The 18,937-nt window shown below is 39.4% G+C and overlaps 1 protein-coding gene across 1 annotated transcript in view; it reads right to left on the bottom strand.

Moving 5' to 3' along the window:
* The window catches only part of RSF1 (remodeling and spacing factor 1), a 411,197-nt gene that overhangs the window by 354,989 nt on the left and 37,271 nt on the right, over positions 1-18,937 (bottom strand). Inside the window, exon 2 of the mRNA XM_053705598.1 lies at positions 3,667-3,758. Within this exon, the coding sequence (XP_053561573.1) occupies positions 3,667-3,758 (92 nt within the window). The remainder of the gene's footprint in view (positions 1-3,666; positions 3,759-18,937) is intronic.

The following is an 18,937-nucleotide window of genomic DNA, read 5'->3' as shown; positions in this document are numbered from 1 at the left end:
TCTAGGGTGAAAGAATTAGCCAATTTAAGAGCACGAATTCTGTCCATAATCTCCTCATAAGAAGAAGAATTACTAATAATCGCCTTTCCTAGCTCATCAAACTAGAAACACGCGGCTGCAGTGACAGGGACAATGCATGCAATTGGTTGTAGAAGGGAACCTTGCTGAACAAACATCTTTAGCAGACCTTCTAATTTTTTATCCATAGGATCTTGGAAAGCACAACTATCTTCTATGGGTATAGTGGCGCGCTTGTGTAGAGTAGAAACCGCCCCCTCGACCTTGGGGACTGTCTGCCATCAGTCCTTTCTGGGGTCGACTATAGGAAAACAATTTTATAAATATGGGGGGAGGTACTAAAGGTATACCGGGCCTGTCCCATTCTTTACTAACAATGTACGCCACCCGCTTGGATATAGGAAAAGCTTCGGGGGGCCCCGGGGCCTCTAAGAACTTTTCCATTTTACATAGTGGTTCTGGAATGACCAGATAATCACAATCATCCAAATTGGATAACACCTCCTTAAGCAGAGCGCGGAGATGTTCCAACTTAAATTTAAAAGTAATCACATCAGGTTCAGCTTGTTGAGAAATGTTTCCTGAATCTGAAATTTCTCCCTCAGACAAAACCTCCCTGGCCCCCTCAGACTGGTGTAGGGGCCCTTCAGAAACCATATCATCAGCGTTCTCATGCTCTACAGAATTTTCTAAAACAGAGCAGTCGCGCTTTCGCTGATAAGTGGGCATATTGGCTAAAATGTTTTTGATAGAATTATCCATTACAGCCGTTAAATGTTGCATAGTAAGGAGTATTGGCGCACTAGATGTACTAGGGGCCTCCTGTATGGGCAAGACTGGTGTAGACGAAGGAGGGGATGATGCAGTACCATGCTTACTCCCCTCACTTGAGGAATCATCTTGGGCATCATTTTTACTAAATTTTTTTATGACATAAAATACATATAGTTAAATGAGAAGGAACCTTGGTTTCCCCACAGTCAGAACACAATCTATCTGGTAGTTCAGACATGTTAAACAGGCATAAACTTGATAACAAAGCACAAAAAACGTTTTAAAATAAAACCGTTACTGTCACTTTAAATTTTAAACTAAACACACTTTATTACTGCAATTGCGAAAAAGTATGAAGGAATTGTTCAAAATTCACCAAAATTTCACCACAGTGTCTTAAAGCCTTAAAAGTATTGCACACCAAATTTGGAAGCTTTAACCCTTAAAATAACGGAACCGGAGCCGTTTTTATATTTAACCCCTTTACAGTCCCTGGAATCTGCTTTGCTGAGACCCAACCAAGCCCAAAGGGGAATACGATACCAAATGATGCCTTCAGAAAGACTTTTCTATGTATCAGAGCTCCACACACATGCAGCTGCATGCCATGCTGTCCTCAAAAACAAGTGCGCCATACCGGCGCGAAAATGAGGCTCTGACAATGATTAGGGAAAGTCCCTAAAGAATAAGGTGTCTAAAACAGTGCCTGCCGATATAATCTTATCAAAATACCCAGATTAAATGATTCCTCAAGGCTAAATATGTGTTAATAATGAATCGATTTAGCCCAGAAAAAGTCTACAGTCTTAATAAGCCCTTGTGAAGCCCTTATTTACTATCTTAATAAACATGGCTTACCGGATCCCATAGGGAAAATGACAGCTTCCAGCATTACATCGTCTTGTTAGAATGTGTCATACCTCAAGCAGCAAAAGACTGCTCACTGTTCCCCCAACTGAAGTTAATTGCTCTCAACAGTCCTGTGTGGAACAGCCATGGATTTTAGTGACGGTGCTAAAATCATTTTCCTCATACAAACAGAAATCTTCATCTCTTTTCTGTTTCTGAGTAAATAGTACATACCAGCACTATTTTAAAATAACAAACTCTTGATTGAATAATAAAAACTACAGTTAAACACTAAAAAACTCTAAGCCATCTCCGTGGAGATGTTGCCTGTACAACGGCAAAGAGAATGACTGGGGTAGGCGGAGCCTAGGAGGGATCATGTGACCAGCTTTGCTGGGCTCTTTGCCATTTCCTGTTGGGGAAGAGAATATCCCACAAGTAAGGATGACGCCGTGGACCGGACACACCTATGTTGGAGAAATTATGTATTCATAGTGGTAAAATAGCACATACTCTTTCCATTATACATAGTATTTTGCAACAAACACTTGGAGCAATGAACTAGATATTGAAATAACATACTCAGAATCCCTTAAAATATTTAGTAATGTGAAAAGCTGTTTTATATCATGTAGAAAATTAGAAATTAATTATAAAATACTACATCGTTGGTATTTAACACCAAGCAGACAAAGAAAATATACCCCAAAAGGAAAAAAACATGGAGATGTGAAAATCGCACCGGAAATATGGCACACATTTGGTGGACGTGTCAAAAGGGGATTCCTTTTTAGAAAGCAATAGCTACAGAAACATCTCAAATAATGAATAAAAACATTCCGTTACAACCAAACATATGGCTATTCCATGGGTTCCCACATTCTACATCAAATGAACATCAGTTTTATGTAACGCTGCAAAACATCCAATTGTTAAGAATTGGAAATCCCCACAGTAGCCAATTGGATGGATATAAAGTAATAAAACAGAATATTATGTTTTACTGGAATCCTATATTGCTTCAAAATTCCAGAAACACTGAATTATATCAGAATGTATATGAGAAATAAATTGGATTTCAATCAGATAATGCAAAAGAATTCTTGCTGAATTGATAGTAAAGTCCTGTATGTTTCACTGCTTATACGGAGTCATGACTGTCATATCTAATTGACTTGCGCAAAAAAAAACATTAATACCAAAATTGTTTTTCAAATGTTTGTTTGACCGTATTATATATTATATATTTGTATAGTTAAAAAAATGTAATGACCAAAACTTATGAATATGAAGACGTATTGTTGTTTACATGTTGTTGGATTATATTACAAACCCTGTACATGTCTTAAATGGTCAAAAAAATAAATAAATAATATCTTCAGACACCTTCTTCACTATCCTCCCATGATCAAGGCAAAGGGGTGCTCTTTGCCTCCTCCTGCTGGCCAGGAAGTGAATATCCCACTAGTAATTGGAATGAATCGTGGACTCTCCATGCCATAGGAAAGAAATTATATTCCTTTGAACTATAGTAGGAAGATGCAGTAGAATATGAGTAAAGGCAACAAGGACTGTGTTTAGCTTCTTCATCAAAAGTGATTTTCTGGGACCAGGGAATTTGAAATGTACCATTTTCTCCTTTAAATGCATTTCCAATGTCCAATTTTACCTGCTGGAGTGTATTGAATTGTTTGCAAATACTTAATTTAACTTTATTTTGTCATTTGAAATAGCTAAATTTGCCTGTTGAAACCTCCACCTACCCCGAAAACGTCAATACTTTAGTACTGGCTAGAACAAATGGTTAATGCAGATTGATTAACAAGTATAAAACAATTAGTTATAGAACCATTCTGCGTCAGTATTTTAAATCACAGAATAAATTAGCTGCTCAGATACTGAATTATGGTTCCTTAAAAAGCGTTTAAAAATGTGCTAGAAGACACAATCCGTTTAGGTATATTGAAGCAATTCTGCAGAACAGACTAACTATGCATGGGGGGAAATAAACTCAACATATATTACCTTTATCATGTATTTTTCCCATCTCTCCACTGTGACAGACTTCCCGATTTTCCGCATCAGTTTCAAGTGAAGCTCCATTAATGGCTTTGGAACTGTAGAAAATAGATGTATACATATATAACTTGTTTATGAAACTATGGCATTAAGGAACATTAAACAAGTCATTGATCTAATAATAATTTATAGCAAATATCCTGAGAATAATGAATATTAAAAAATAAGGGTAATATTCTAATGACCATAAAGCAGTAGACAGCACCATATTGTAACAGGTTTCTTTTGTCAATTAGGGACAGATCTAAATGGCTTACTAGAGTGTGCAACCAATGACTGTGTGCATTACAGCTGTGTCTGCACTTACAATTTTAACAGGAATTTAGAAGGCCCCCAATATTCAGAATTAAATTATAGGAAAAGGGAACAAAATAAATAATGAAAGTATATTGCACAGTTTTATTACGTACAATTAAACAGGTTATATTAATATCTCAAAGTATTTAATGTCTCTTTAGCATTAGACAACAATAAGCAGATTAAAACAGGATACATTTCTCAAAGAAAAGCAACACAGAAGAAAAAAAAAAAAAGTCAGCAGAGGGAAAAAAGTAGTACTAACTACTAACGCGTTTTGGCTAAAATACCCAATCCATATTTTTATTTTAAATAAAAACATAATTTATGTAAGAACTTACCTGATAAATTCATTTCTTTCATATTAACAAGAGTCCATGAGCTAGTGACGTATGGGATATACATTCCTACCAGGAGGGGCAAAGTTTCCCAAACCTTAAAATGCCTATAAATACACCCCTCACCACACCCACAAATCAGTTTAACGAATAGCCAAGAAGTGGGGTGATAAGAAAAAAAGTGCGAAGCATATAAAATAAGGAATTGGAATAATTGTGCTTTATACAAAAAAATCATAACCACCACAAAAAAGGGTGGGCCTCATGGACTCTTGTTAATATGAAAGAAATGAATTTATCAGGTAAGTTCTTACATAAATTATGTTTTCTTTCATGTAATTAACAAGAGTCCATGAGCTAGTGACGTATGGGATAATGACTACCCAAGATGTGGATCTTTCCACACAAGAGTCACTAGAGAGGGAGGGATAAAATAAAGACAGCCAATTCCTGCTGAAAATAATCCACACCCAAAATAAAGTTTAACAAAAAACATAAGCAGAAGATTCAAACTGAAACTGCTGCCTGAAGAACTTTTCTACCAAAAACTGTTTCAGAAGAAGAAAACACATCAAAATGGTAGAATTTAGTAAAAGTATGCAAAGAGGACCAAGTTGCTGCTTTGCAGATCTGGTCAACCGAAGCTTCATTCCTAAACGCCCAGGAAGTAGATACTGACCTAGTAGAATGAGCTGTAATTCTCTGAGGCGGAATTTTACCCGACTCAACATAGGCAAGATGAATTAAAGATTTCAACCAAGATGCCAAAGAAATGGCAGAAGCTTTCTGGCCTTTCCTAGAACCGGAAAAGATAACAAATAGACTAGAAGTCTTACGGAAAGATTTCGTAGCTTCAACATAATATTTCAAAGCTCTAACAACATCCAAAGAATGCAATGATTTCTCCTTAGAATTCTTAGGATTAGGACATAATGAAGGAACCACAATTTCTCTACTAATGTTGTTGGAATTCACAACTTTAGGTAAAAATTCAAAAGAAGTTCGCAACACCGCCTTATCCTGATGAAAAATCAGAAAAGGAGACTCACACGAAAGAGCAGATAATTCAGAAACTCTTCTAGCAGAAGAGATGGCCAAAAGGAACAAAACTTTCCAAGAAAGTAATTTAATGTCCAATGAATGCATAGGTTCAAACGGAGGAGCTTGAAGAGCTCCCAGAACCAAATTCAAACTCCAAGGAGGAGAAATTGACTTAATGACAGGTTTTATACGAACCAAAGCTTGTACAAAACAATGAATATCAGGAAGAATAGCAATCTTTCTGTGAAAAAGAACAGAAAGAGCGGAGATTTGTCCTTTCAAAGAACTTGCGGACAAACCCTTATCTAAACCATCCTGAAGAAACTGTAAAATTCTCGGTATTCTAAAAGAATGCCAAGAAAAATGATGAGAAAGACACCAAGAAATATAAGTCTTCCAGACTCTATAATATATCTCTCGAGATACAGATTTACGAGCCTGTAACATAGTATTAATCACGGAGTCAGAGAAACCTCTATGACCAAGAATCAAGCGTTCAATCTCCATACCTTTAAATTTAAGGATTTCAGATCCGGATGGAAAAAAGGACCTTGTGACAGAAGGTCTGGTCTTAACGGAAGAGTCCATGGTTGGCAAGATGCCATCCGGACAAGATCCGCATACCAAAACCTGTGAGGCCATGCCGGAGCTATTAGCAGAACAAACGAGCATTCCCTCAGAATCTTGGAGATTACTCTTGGAAGAAGAACTAGAGGCGGAAAGATATAGGCAGGATGATACTTCCAAGGAAGTGATAATGCATCCACTGCCTCCGCCTGAGGATCCCGGGATCTGGACAGATACCTGGGAAGTTTCTTGTTTAGATGAGAGGCCATCAGATCTATCTCTGGGAGCCCCCACATTTGAACAATCTGAAGAAATACCTCTGGGTGAAGAGACCATTCGCCCGGATGCAACGTTTGGCGACTGAGATAATCCGCTTCCCAATTGTCTACACCTGGGATATGAACCGCAGAGATTAGACAGGAGCTGGATTCTGCCCAAACCAAAATTCGAGATACTTCTTTCATAGCCAGAGGACTGTGAGTCCCTCCTTGATGATTGATGTATGCCACAGTTGTGACATTGTCTGTCTGAAAACAAATGAACGATTCTCTCTTCAGAAGAGGCCAAAACTGAAGAGCTCTGAAAACTGCACGGAGTTCCAAGATATTGATCGGTAATCTCACCTCCTGAGATTCCCAAACTCCTTGTGCCGTCAGAGATCCCCACACAGCTCCCCAACCTGTGAGACTTGCATCTGTTGAAATTACAGTCCAGGTCGGAAGAACAAAAGAAGCCCCCTGAATTAAACGAAGGTGATCTGTCCACCACGTTAGAGAGTGCCGAACAATCGGTTTTAAAGATATTAATTGATATATCTTTGTGTAATCCCTGCACCATTGGTTCAGCATACAGAGCTGAAGAGGTCGCATGTGAAAACGAGCAAAGGGGATCGCGTCCGATGCAGCAGTCATAAGACCTAGAATTTCCATGCATAAGGCTACCGAAGGGAATGATTGAGACTGAAGGATTCGACAGGCTGTAATCAATTTTAGACGTCTCTTGTCTGTTAAAGACAGAGTCATGGACACTGAATCTATCTGGAAACCCAGAAAGGTTACCCTTGTTTGAGGAATCAAAGAAATTTTTGGTAAATTGATCCTCCAACCATGATCTTGAAGAAACAACACAAGTCGATTCGTATGAGACTCTGCTAAATGTAAAGACTGAGCAAGTACCAAGATATCGTCCAAATAAGGAAATACCACAATACCCTGTTCTCTGATTACAGACAGAAGGGCACCGAGAATCTTTGTGAAAATTCTTGGAGCTGTAGCAAGGCCAAACGGTAGAGCCACAAATTGGTAATGCTTGTCTAGAAAAGAGAATCTCAGGAACTGATAATGATCTGGATGAATCGGAATATGCAGATATGCATCCTGTAAATCTATTGTGGACATATAATTCCCTTGCTGAACAAAAGGCAATATAGTCCTTACAGTTACCATCTTGAACGTTGGTATCCTTACATAACGATTCAATAATTTTAGATCCAGAACTGGTCTGAAGGAATTCTCCTTCTTTGGTACAATGAAGAGATTTGAATAAAACCCCATCCCCTGTTCCGGAACTGGAACTGGCATAATTACTCCAGCCAACTCTAGATCTGAAACACAATTCAGAAATGCTTGAGCTTTCACTGGATTTACTGGGACATGGGAAAGAAAAAATCTCTTTGCAGGAGGTCTCATCTTGAAACCAATTCTGTACCCTTCTGAAACAATGTTCTGAATCCAAAGATTGTGAACAGAATTGATCCAAATTTCTTTGAAAAAACGTAACCTGCCCCCTACCAGCTGAACTGGAATGAGGGCCGTACCTTCATGTGAACTTAGAAGCAGGCTTTGCCTTTCTAGCAGGCTTGGATTTATTCCAGACTGGAGATGGTTTCCAAACTGAAACTGCTCCTGAGGACGAAGGATCAGGCTTTTGTTCTTTGTTGAAACGAAAGGAACGAAAACGATTGTTAGCCCTGTTTTTACCTTTAGACTTTTTATCCTGTGGTAAAAAAGTTCCTTTCCCACCAGTAACAGTTGAAATAATAGAATCCAACTGAGAACCAAATAATTTGTTTCCCTGGAAAGAAATGGAAAGTAGAGTTGATTTAGAAGCCATATCAGCATTCCAGGTCTTAAGCCATAAAGCTCTTCTGGCTAAGATAGCCAGAGACATAAACCTAACATCAACTCTAATAATATCAAAAATGGCATCACAGATGAAATTATTAGCATGCTGGAGAAGAATAATAATATCATGAGAATCACGATTTGTTACTTGTTGCGCTAGAGTTTCCAACCAAAAAGTTGAAGCTGCAGCAACATCAGCCAATGATATAGCAGGTCTAAGAAGATTACCTGAACATAGATAAGCTTTTCTTAGAAAAGATTCAATTTTTCTATCTAAAGGATCCTTAAACGAGGTACCATCTGACGTAGGAATGGTAGTACGTTTAGCAAGGGTAGAAATAGCCCCATCAACTTTAGGGATTTTGTCCCAAAATTCTAACCTGTCAGGCGGAACAGGATATAATTGCTTAAAACGTTTAGAAGGAGTAAATGAATTACCCAATTTATCCCATTCCTTAGAAATTACTGCAGAAATAGCATTAGGAACAGGAAAGACTTCTGGAATAACCGCAGGAGCTTTAAAAACCTTATCCAAACGTATAGAATTAGTATCAAGAGGACTAGAATCCTCTATTTCTAAAGCAATTAGTACTTCTTTAAGTAAAGAGCGAATAAATTCCATCTTAAATAAATATGAAGATTTATCAGCATCAATCTCTGAGATAGAATCCTCTGAACCAGAAGAGTCCAAAGAATCAGAATGATGGTGTTCATTTAAAAATTCATCTGTAGAGAGAGAAGATTTAAAAGACTTTTTACGTTTACTAGAAGGAGAAATAACAGACAAAGCCTTCTTTATGGATTCAGAAACAAAATCTCTTATGTTATCAGGAACATTCTGCACCTTAGATGTTGAGGGAACTGCAACAGGCAATGGTACATCACTAAAGGAAATATTATCTGCTTTAACAAGTTTGTCATGACAATTATTACAAACAACAGCTGGAGGAATAGCTACCAAAAGTTTACAGCAGATACACTACACTTAGCTTTGGTAGATCCAGCAGGCAGTGGTTTTCCTGTAGTATCTTCTGGCTCAGATGCAACGTGAGACATCTTGCAATATGTAAGAGAAAAAACAACATATAAAGCAAAATAGATCAAATTCCTTATAAGACAGTTTCAGGAATGGGAAAAAAATGCCAAACATCAAGCTTCTAGCAACCAGAAGCAAATGAAAAATGAGACTGAAATAATGTGGAGACAAAAGCGACGCCCATATTTTTTGGCGCCAAATAAGACGCCCACATTATTTGGCGCCTAAATGCTTTTGGCGCCAAAAATGACGCCACATCCGGAACGCCGACATTTTTGGCGCAAAATAACGTCAAAAATGACGCAACTTCCGGCGACACGTATGACAACGGAAAAGAATTTTTGCGCCAAAAAAGTCCGCGCCAAGAATGACGCAATAAAATGAAGCATTTTCAGCCCCCGCGAGCCTAACAGCCCACAGGGAAAAAAGTCAAATTTTTGAGGTAAGAAAAAATATGATAATTTAAAGCATAATCCCAAATATGAAACTGACTGTCTGGAAATAAGGAAAGTTGAACATTCTGAGTCAAGGCAAATAAATGTTTGAATACATATATTTAGAACTTTATAAATAAAGTGCCCAACCATAGCTTAGAGTGTCACAGAAAATAAGACTTACTTACCCCAGGACACTCATCTACATGTTTGTAGAAAGCCAAACCAGTACTGAAACGAGAATCAGTAGAGGAAATGGTAAATATAAGAGTATATCGTCGATCTGAAAAGGGAGGTAAGAGATGAATCTCTACGACCGATAACAGAGAACCTTATGAAATAGATCCCGTAGAAGGAGATCACTGCATTCAATAGGCAATACTCTCTTCACATCCCTCTGACATTCACTGCACGCTGAGAGGAAAACCGGGCTCCAACTTGCTGCGGAGCGCATATCAACGTAGAATCTAGCACAAACTTACTTCACCACCTCCCTTGGAGGCAAAGTTTGTAAAAACTGATTTGTGGGTGTGGTGAGGGGTGTATTTATAGGCATTTTAAGGTTTGGGAAACTTTGCCCCTCCTGGTAGGAATGTATATCCCATACGTCACTAGCTCATGGACTCTTGTTAATTACATGAAAGAAACACCTTTATCTACTATTGGTCAAAATAATGAACAATTAATATCTTAAAGGTACACTTAAAGGGACATACACCCCACACAGTTCAGATAGAACATACAATTTTAAACAACTTCTTAATTTACTTCTATCAAACTTTCTAATCCTTTGTTGCCATTTTCATATAATATACATTAGCGGTCAAAATTATTTGAGACCATCTCCATTTTCCAGGGTTTTTTTTTTAGTTGAAATTTAGGCAGTATAATTTCTGTGTACTTTGAAATAAATTAAAGCATAGAACAAACAACATTAGAAAGAAATGATGGAATCATTACGTTTGAGAAAATGTATTCTAAATTGTTGACTCAAAGTATCCACCTTTTGCAGATATAAAAGCCAAAACACACTTGTGGCATTCTTTAACAAAGGAAATAAAAAATCTTGTTTGTGAAGTTGTTCTACTGTAGACATTTCTACAACTGTGTTGCACTTGTGATTGCTTTGCTTTTCACCCTACTGTCCTACATACAAAACCAGTGCGATGGGGCTTATGTCTGGAGATCATGTGCTGGTCAGTCCATGATTTGGTATCTACGGTCTTGTTCTTTTCTTCTAAGGTTCTGACATATCCTAGAGGTATATTTTGGGCAATTCTGTTACTATAGGATGCACCCTGGCAAACTAGGTGTACACTAGAGGGAACTGCATGGTACTGCAAAATGCTGTGGTAGTCTTTTTGGTTCAGGGTTCCACTTTAGGAGTCACCTACTTTTGATCCAGTAAAAAAAAAAAACACAACAAACAACTAAGACCATCACACTTCCTCCTCCAAGTTTGACAGTTGATGTCACACAAGGAGGAACAGTCCTTATGCCTACTCAAAACAATACAAAGTCCTTATGCCTACTCATACATTAGTCCATAAGCACGTCTTCAAGTGTTCAGTAGTTCCACTGGCGGTCTCTCATGACCCAGGCAAGTCTCTTGTTTTTATTTTGCCATCTTAGCAAAGGCTTTCTGACAACCGGCCAATCCTGAAGCTTAAAGTTTTCACAGTAGAAAGTAAGACTTTGTTACTTTGACCACTGTTAACTTGTTGAGTCTCAGACTCTTGTCTTCTGATTTAAACAGACTGCTTCTTGTTAAGTGCCTTTTGATGGTATAAGAAATTGTACTTACTAACACCATGGCTTTTAGTCTACGTGCATTTAAATTTTGACCGGAATAACCCTTTCAAATTACCATTAAATAAGAATTGCATAATAAGAAGACAATGCAATAGCACTGAGTTTTAAACAAGCACTATATTCTTTCTAACAAATTTGTTTCAATTTGCTGTATCATGCAACACCCATAAGTCAAAGACGCCTATAGGTATACAATGAATTCTAGCATATGCCCAGTAGTAGCCAATTCCTCAGAAAGTGTTCATATAAAAACACTTCTGCACAATTTTAAAATTGATGAAATTGGGAAGTATCTTAAAAATGCAGGTTCTATCTGAACCATGAAAGTTACATTTTGATTTTAGGGTCTCTTTAGGAAGGTATAGTAAAAGTCTGGTTCAACGCACTGTTTTTATACAGAGAGTGTGTTAGGAAACCTGTAGAAATGGTTAGCATCACTGTTAAACGCCTAAGTTAATTCCAATGCTGCAGAAAAGATGTATGTTCTTAACAAATCATTGGTTCCTGAAATAGGCCTTAGTTTATAACCCTGAAATGTACATTATTTTTCATACATAAATATGCTTCTTCAACCTTTGTCACATTTTAGGTTATTTGCTGGCCTTGGACTGCTTAAATCTCAATAAAAACTGCTAAAACTCACGGTAGCAGAGATGGAAATGCACACTGCAGATTTCTTCTCCAGTTTACACTGCAACATAACTCTCCCTAATTGGCTTTAGCAGATAAAAAGGCTAGCCATGGTCATAATGTTAGTATAAAATGTTTGCCGTTGATGGCTCCCACAAATTAAAGGTGGTAGAGTTTTAATGCAGCAAAGATGATTTTAATTTGTTTTCAAAATTTGTTTAGACTTGGGTGATGTTATTCTATAGCAAATCAACAGAAAATGGTTTTGCAATTACAAGGTGTTTAATGCCCTTTAAAACTAGGGGTCATACCCCCTCTAATTTTAAAGGTGACTAGCATGATAATGGTGATCACCTGACCCAAATACCCACAAATGCAGTGTCTGATAGAATCCCTGTTACCCCCTTAAAACGCAGAGGAGCATGAGACCCCAGTTTAGAAAGTGATGTGCACCTCCATGAAAGAAGAGATCAAAACCCCAGGTGGACATTAGCTAATCACTAGGGATGTGCATTCGGATACTTCCTTTAGTATTTTATTGCAGAAAAATGCGGCTGTTCGCAGCATTCGTCTCTTTTCTGAGCTGGAGGTATTCTTGTGAAGGTACAACACACCTTGAGCGCCCGCCTTCGGATCCTAATGAAGAATCCGAATTCACATCCCTACTCCGTGTTTTCCACAGAAAATTTTGCTAGCTAGGTAGCTAGGTGGGGGCAGTGGTATGCTTTGTAATATTATAATATTTTTTGTCATTTATAAATGTTATTAAACCTATCCAATGTACAAATGACTCGCATAATTTAACAAATTAAATAACTTTAAGCAATAAACTAATGTTGGTTTAAAAGGGACAGTTTAGTCAAAATTACACTTTCATGAATCAGATAGGCATGGAATTTTAAACAACTTTCCAAATGTACTTTTATCATTTTTACTTTGTCGTCTTGGTATTCTTTGTTGAAAGCTAAACCTAGGTAGGCTCATATGCCAATTTCTAAGCCCTTGAAGGCAGCCTTTAAATTTATCTAATTTTGACAGTTTTTCTCAGCTACACAGCGCTAGTTCATGTGTGCTATATAAATAACAGTGCTCACTTCTGTGGAGTTATTTATTATTCAGCACTGATTGGCTAAAATGCAAGTCTTTACAAAGATAATCAGTAAGAGACTAAAAAAAAAAAAAAAAGTACAAATGTAGCACTCATAACGTTCTATTATAGTGGATACTGTGGACAGAGGCAGAGAAAGAAAATTTAAACTTAACTTTTACTATATGCTCAAAAAAGGGGGGCAGAAAATAATCATACTGTTTACTAACCCAACCAGGCATCTGCGTGTTTTAAAGTATAACAGAGTAAGAAATCCACTGTTCAAATACTACCTAGATATATGGTTGAATCACAGATAAGCAACCTCATATCTAGGTAGTATTTGAACAGTGGGTTTCTTACTCTGTTATACTTTAAAACATGCAGATGCCTGGTTGGGTTAGTAAACAGTATGATTATTTTCCCCTTTTTAAGCTTATATAGTAAAAGTTAAGTTTTAATTTTCTCTCTCTGCCTCTGTCCACAGTATCCACTATAATAGAACGTTATGAGTGCTAAATTTGTACTCTTTTTTTCAGTCTCTTACTGATTAGCTTTGAATCCATTTCCTAGTACAAGCACCATCCCCTTTTTTGTGATTTATCTAATACTTTATAATCAATTATATGGGAACGTTCAGTTTATTTAAGTAGTGCCATTGAATTTCTCTCTATTAGACTAAAATGCAACTCTGTCAAAAGAACTGAAATAAGGGGGCAGTCTGATAAAAAGGTAGTCAGAGAGGAAAAACTTAAATTATGCTTACCTGATAATTTTCTTTTCTTCAGATGGAAAGAGTCCACAGCTGCATTCGTTACTTTTAGGAAAAAAGAACCAGGCCACCAGGAGGAAGAAAAAGACACCCCAGCCTTAAATACTCCTCCCACTTCCCTCATGCCCCAGTCATTCTGCCGAGGAAAAAGGAACAGTAGAAGAAATACTAAGGTGAAAAGGTGCAAGAAGAATAAAGTTATAAGAGACGCCCCACAGAAAAAATACGGGTGGGGAGCTGTAAACTCTTTCCACCTGAAGAAAAGAAAATTATCAGGTAAGCATAATTTAAGTTTTTCATTATAAATGGAAAGAGTCCACAGCTGCATTCACTACTTTTGGGAAAAAAATACCCAAGCTACAGAGGACACTGAATGCAAAAACGGGAGGGTACAATAGGCGGCCCATTCTGAGGGCACCAGGTCCGAAAAAACCACAACCAAACCCCGCTTCGTTGGAGCCGGGCAAAAAAACTAGAAGGAAAAGGCCCCAAGAACACTGACCCGCAGAAAATCTGAAGGCCTAATTAGAGAGCGCAAAGCAGACTCACTGATCCAACACTTCTCCAGGAGAACCGTCGCCCAGCAGTCGGTCCACACACAACCCTTACTAGTACAGTACCAAGATCCCCAAAAGGGCGACGACAAGGGTGAACCAAAGGGATACCCAAAAGGTACAGCACAATCCAATAAAGGAAAAGCCCCCTTCAAAATAAGGCCAAGTTCACGGAGACCTGAATGTTCTCGGGAACAATGGGGGACGACGCCCAACACACAAGGAGCAACCGGGCATCACCAAGGAGAAGCAGCATCACCGAAAAGACAGCTGAAGACAAAGTCCTCAAAATGTTAGAACTCAAGAGACTGAGCAAACAGAAAAATCACAAGTAGCAAACTCAGAAAGATAAATATCTGAGTCCAGTAACACGTTGTCATCCGTAGGAAGACACAGAGAAAACACTCTCCGTAAGGAAAAAGCTGCCGAGCAAACTAGCAGATTGCCCAACCTCCAAGGCAGAGGACACACTCCAGGCAATCCAGGCCGCCAGACCTACTGACAGATCCCAAAGGGGAAGAAGCACAGAACCTCCAAAAAAAGTCCACTAGCACCCCAAAGACTTGAGGATAAACAACAGATCTCAGATCCTACACCTAGCCGGACCAGCCCAAGCAACGGCAGATCCAAAAGCAATAGAACAGAAAGAAACCTCAAGACCGGCCCCAAAAAGGGCGGAAGAACGGACACAGCCACTTCAACCTAAAGACAATTGAGCAAGCATTAGACCCAAAGAGATCTAGCAAAGCCAACCGACTAAGTCAATGCGGAGCAAGCAGATCCCCAGATGGAAAGGAAAAAAAAACTCAAAAAGCAGCCCAATCCCCGAACCAGAAAAAACATCTGTTCCAACCTTCCGAACACAGGAGAGGCCCTTAAAAAAAGGAAACACATCTCCGTAAGGAGGACAACAAGCCCCCAGAAGAGTAGAGCGTCGATAAACACCTGCCTATAAGACAGGAAGTCATAGGAAGAACAGAGGAGGACACAAGGCCACGTCACAGACGACCACGGAAAGAACCCCTAAAACACCATTGTGCTAGCACACATACCAGGCGCAAAAGTGACAGCTGAGCAACGCCAAACCCTCCGTTTGCTAGGCAGGAAAGCCCACCATCACATCACAGTTGGCTGTCCCAAGACGAGCCCCAAGGAGCCCCAGCTCTAAGTAAATCTGGCTAAGTTGTAAAACAGAACAGCCAGAACAAGGGCTAAGCCCAATTTCCCCGGAAACTGGAAACCCCATGCCAGTCCTAGGGTCTTAAGGTCCAGTAACATCCCACAGCAAGATCCACAAAGAGAAAATGCAGAGTAAAACCCTCGGCAACCAAAAGATCAGGACAAGAAGCCCGGGCCCCACAAATCTTTAGATTAAACAATCTTCCAGGAACTTAAATCCATCGTTTGATATTAAAAAAAACAGATCTCCCAGGGAAAAATCCAGAATAACCCAGATAACAAGAGCAAGAAGCCCTTGCAAGTCCCGACCAAAAGGGAAGAGACCACCCCTTGCAGGAGCCCAACACTCCAAAGAGCCAAGGCCATAAAAGGACACTAGAGCTAACAGGCGTCCAAACAACATGAACATGATTGTGCTTGAAAAGCGCGGCTAATCCCCCTTAAAGGACCAGTCAACACAGTAGATTTGCATAATCAACAAATGCAAGATAACAAGACAATGCAATAGAACTTAGTCTGAACTTCAAATTATTAGATTTTTTTCTGACAATTTTAAAAGTTATGTCTTTTTCCACTGCCAATCACAAATGCATACACACTTATTCTTGCACATGCTCAGTAGGAGCTGGTGACTCAAAAAAGTTTAAATATAAAAAGACTGTGCACATTTTGTTAATTGAAGTAACTTGGAAAGTTGTTTAAAATGGCATGCTCTATCTGAATAATGAAAGTTTAATTTTGATTGCGTGTCCCTTTAAGAGACACAAAACGAGTAGACCTCGCTGGGGATCGAACTAGCAACCCTCGGATTGCTACAGTACAGAGTAGCCACAGAGCATTAGTATGTTGAGCAAGCTGTCCAGCTAGCCACGAGCTCCATACACAAGGGGAACAGTGAGGACAAGTCACCCAAACAGAGCAACATCAAGCCTCCACATCACCTCAGATTCGAAATCAGAGCAAAGCAAAACATGGGCTTGGATGCCACCTAGATGGCAATACCCGAACCCTATAAGTGGAAAACCACTAGGACCTCTTCTTCCCAGAAGGAGATGCAGAGCATTCCCAACACAGGGGAAGGACCCCTAACCGGAGCCCAAAAAGACCTCACTGTCTAATGTCCTGAAAAATGAGCAACTAACTCCCGAAGTGATTCAAGTCCTCAGAAGGTGACCTATCCACAAGAAGAAACTGACAAAGTCCAAAGAGGTCTCGATGAAGAAGACAACCACTAAAGGAACAAGTCCAAAAGGACGATTTCCTAAAGCAACACCGCCACGATCGGCGGAAAAGAGGCGCTAAACCCTCTAATTTTCCCACCACGTGGGAAGGAATATTTTATGTTCTGAGGGTATCGGAAGCAACAGAGTGACACAGCACTCATAAATAATGTTAAGAGCACTCGGCACCCCAACCGGACCAGCAAGGTATATTAGGCGCCACGTGTCTGAATAAGCCACGAGACAGAAGATTTGAACCCAATCAGGACCAGCCTGCCACCAGGGTTATAACTGCCAAGCTGGCTAAATCCGCCCTCAGAGAAGGAGGAAGAAAAAACAGACAAACATGGGACTAACGTGTCCCGAACAACTTCCATAGAAGCAAAAAAGCGAATATCGATCCCAGAGAAAGTTCCAGCAGGAAACATAGTATTAAAAATAAAATTTATCCTAACCGGAAAAAATAACAGGCAACCCGAGGGTTAAAGCCCAAGAAGAACAGAAAGATCCGCAGGACCATCCTAACAGAAACTCTGTTCCTCCAAGAAAACTGTGAAGGATCTCAGTAACAAGACTTAAAGGAGATTACTTCATCCCCCCATGTCCAACAAGGTGAGCCATTCGAAGGAGGAGACTGCTGAGTCCCATAACCAAAAAGGATAGGGTCCCCAAACAGCTTAAAAACGTGTCTGAGAAGAACATGAAGGCGAGCCAGTCTGTAAAGAAAAGGAACACTCAGGAACAGTTACACCCGCAGGGAACTGCACATGCCCTCCTGGGGCAATCGGGCACGAACACAATCGCAAATAAACATCTGGACTTTGTAGTGCAAAAGTATGTAAAAGCGAAAACGTGCCACAACCTCCAGGGGGGGGGGGGGGGAATGGGGACAATCCACCCTCCGAGGAGGAAAAAACATAACTTGGGTTACCCGAATGTGTAGTAGTAGGGAGCTGTAGGGAACTCGCCTCCTGGAGGACAGGACCCCCCGAGGCGGATAGCTCAGCAGTCCCTTAAATCCCCGAGCCCAAAGGAACAAGGCGCTCTAGAACGGCCTAAAGAACATAACTGACTGACCTGAGTCAATGTGGCCAATTCGCATTCGTTACAGGACTAAGAATCTGAATCAGAAAGTTGAACAATCTCAACATCAGTATCCTCCATAACTGGATAAAGGCTACCAAAAAATGGACTAAATATAAAACAATTTAAACGGCACCTGACACCCACAATGACTGGGGCACTCACCACCTCCTATGAACCAGACACCAGCGGGCTAGATTTCTCTGTCGCCACACAGTCAGGAATGTGGAAATGGGAGACACAAGGTGAACCGTACAGTCCAAAAAAAGCGCGCTCGACCGTAAGGTTGCGTCACTTCAAAAGGCCGTTAAGTTCCAAAAGCTACGAGCACAGTTAACACTACACATAAGAAGATTGAATCACAAACTATTAAAAAAAAAACCTGTTCAATAATCCCCCTCAGGAGATATTAACCCTTGATTCCAAGATACTAAAGGAGTCCCACTGAGACCCTGTATTTTTCATTGTGAGTTTACGGGAACAAATGAGTTACAGTAGAATCATGAAGTAAAATGAAATGATCTTACCGGAATCTATGCCGTGGAACAGGGCCCTCCAAGTGTGACTGATAGTAGCCTCGCCTCCACCATGGACTTGAGGGAAGAAAGCAGGCAGCAAAGCGAAGTTTTACAACGCTGATTGCTTGAAAGTAGAAGGATGCAAGCACTTAACCATTTGCTTTGCAAATAAAATCCACAAGTTTATTGTATTGAACACGGTAAATACCAATACAACAGTTCGTGGGGAGACAAAAGTGAACTTACAGACATGCAGAGGTGTGGAACAAAGGCTTGTGTCTGATGCGTTTCGCGCCCCCTAGAGGCGCTTACTCAGACATAATTCATACCTTAAACAAGGTGCTATTTATACCCCAAGAAAAGATAAAATTAACCCTGAAATAACCATAATTTAAAACAGGTAAACAGTGGGTATTAACTATCCAATAGTACTTTGACGAGCACTATACATATATATATATATATATATATATATATACACTGTATATACATATATATATTAGCAGAAATATATATTAGCCATGTA

This window comes from Bombina bombina, chromosome 3 (assembly GCF_027579735.1).
Source record: "Bombina bombina isolate aBomBom1 chromosome 3, aBomBom1.pri, whole genome shotgun sequence".
Taxonomy (NCBI): domain Eukaryota; kingdom Metazoa; phylum Chordata; class Amphibia; order Anura; family Bombinatoridae; genus Bombina; species Bombina bombina.
This window is presented reverse-complemented; position numbering and strand designations above follow the sequence as displayed.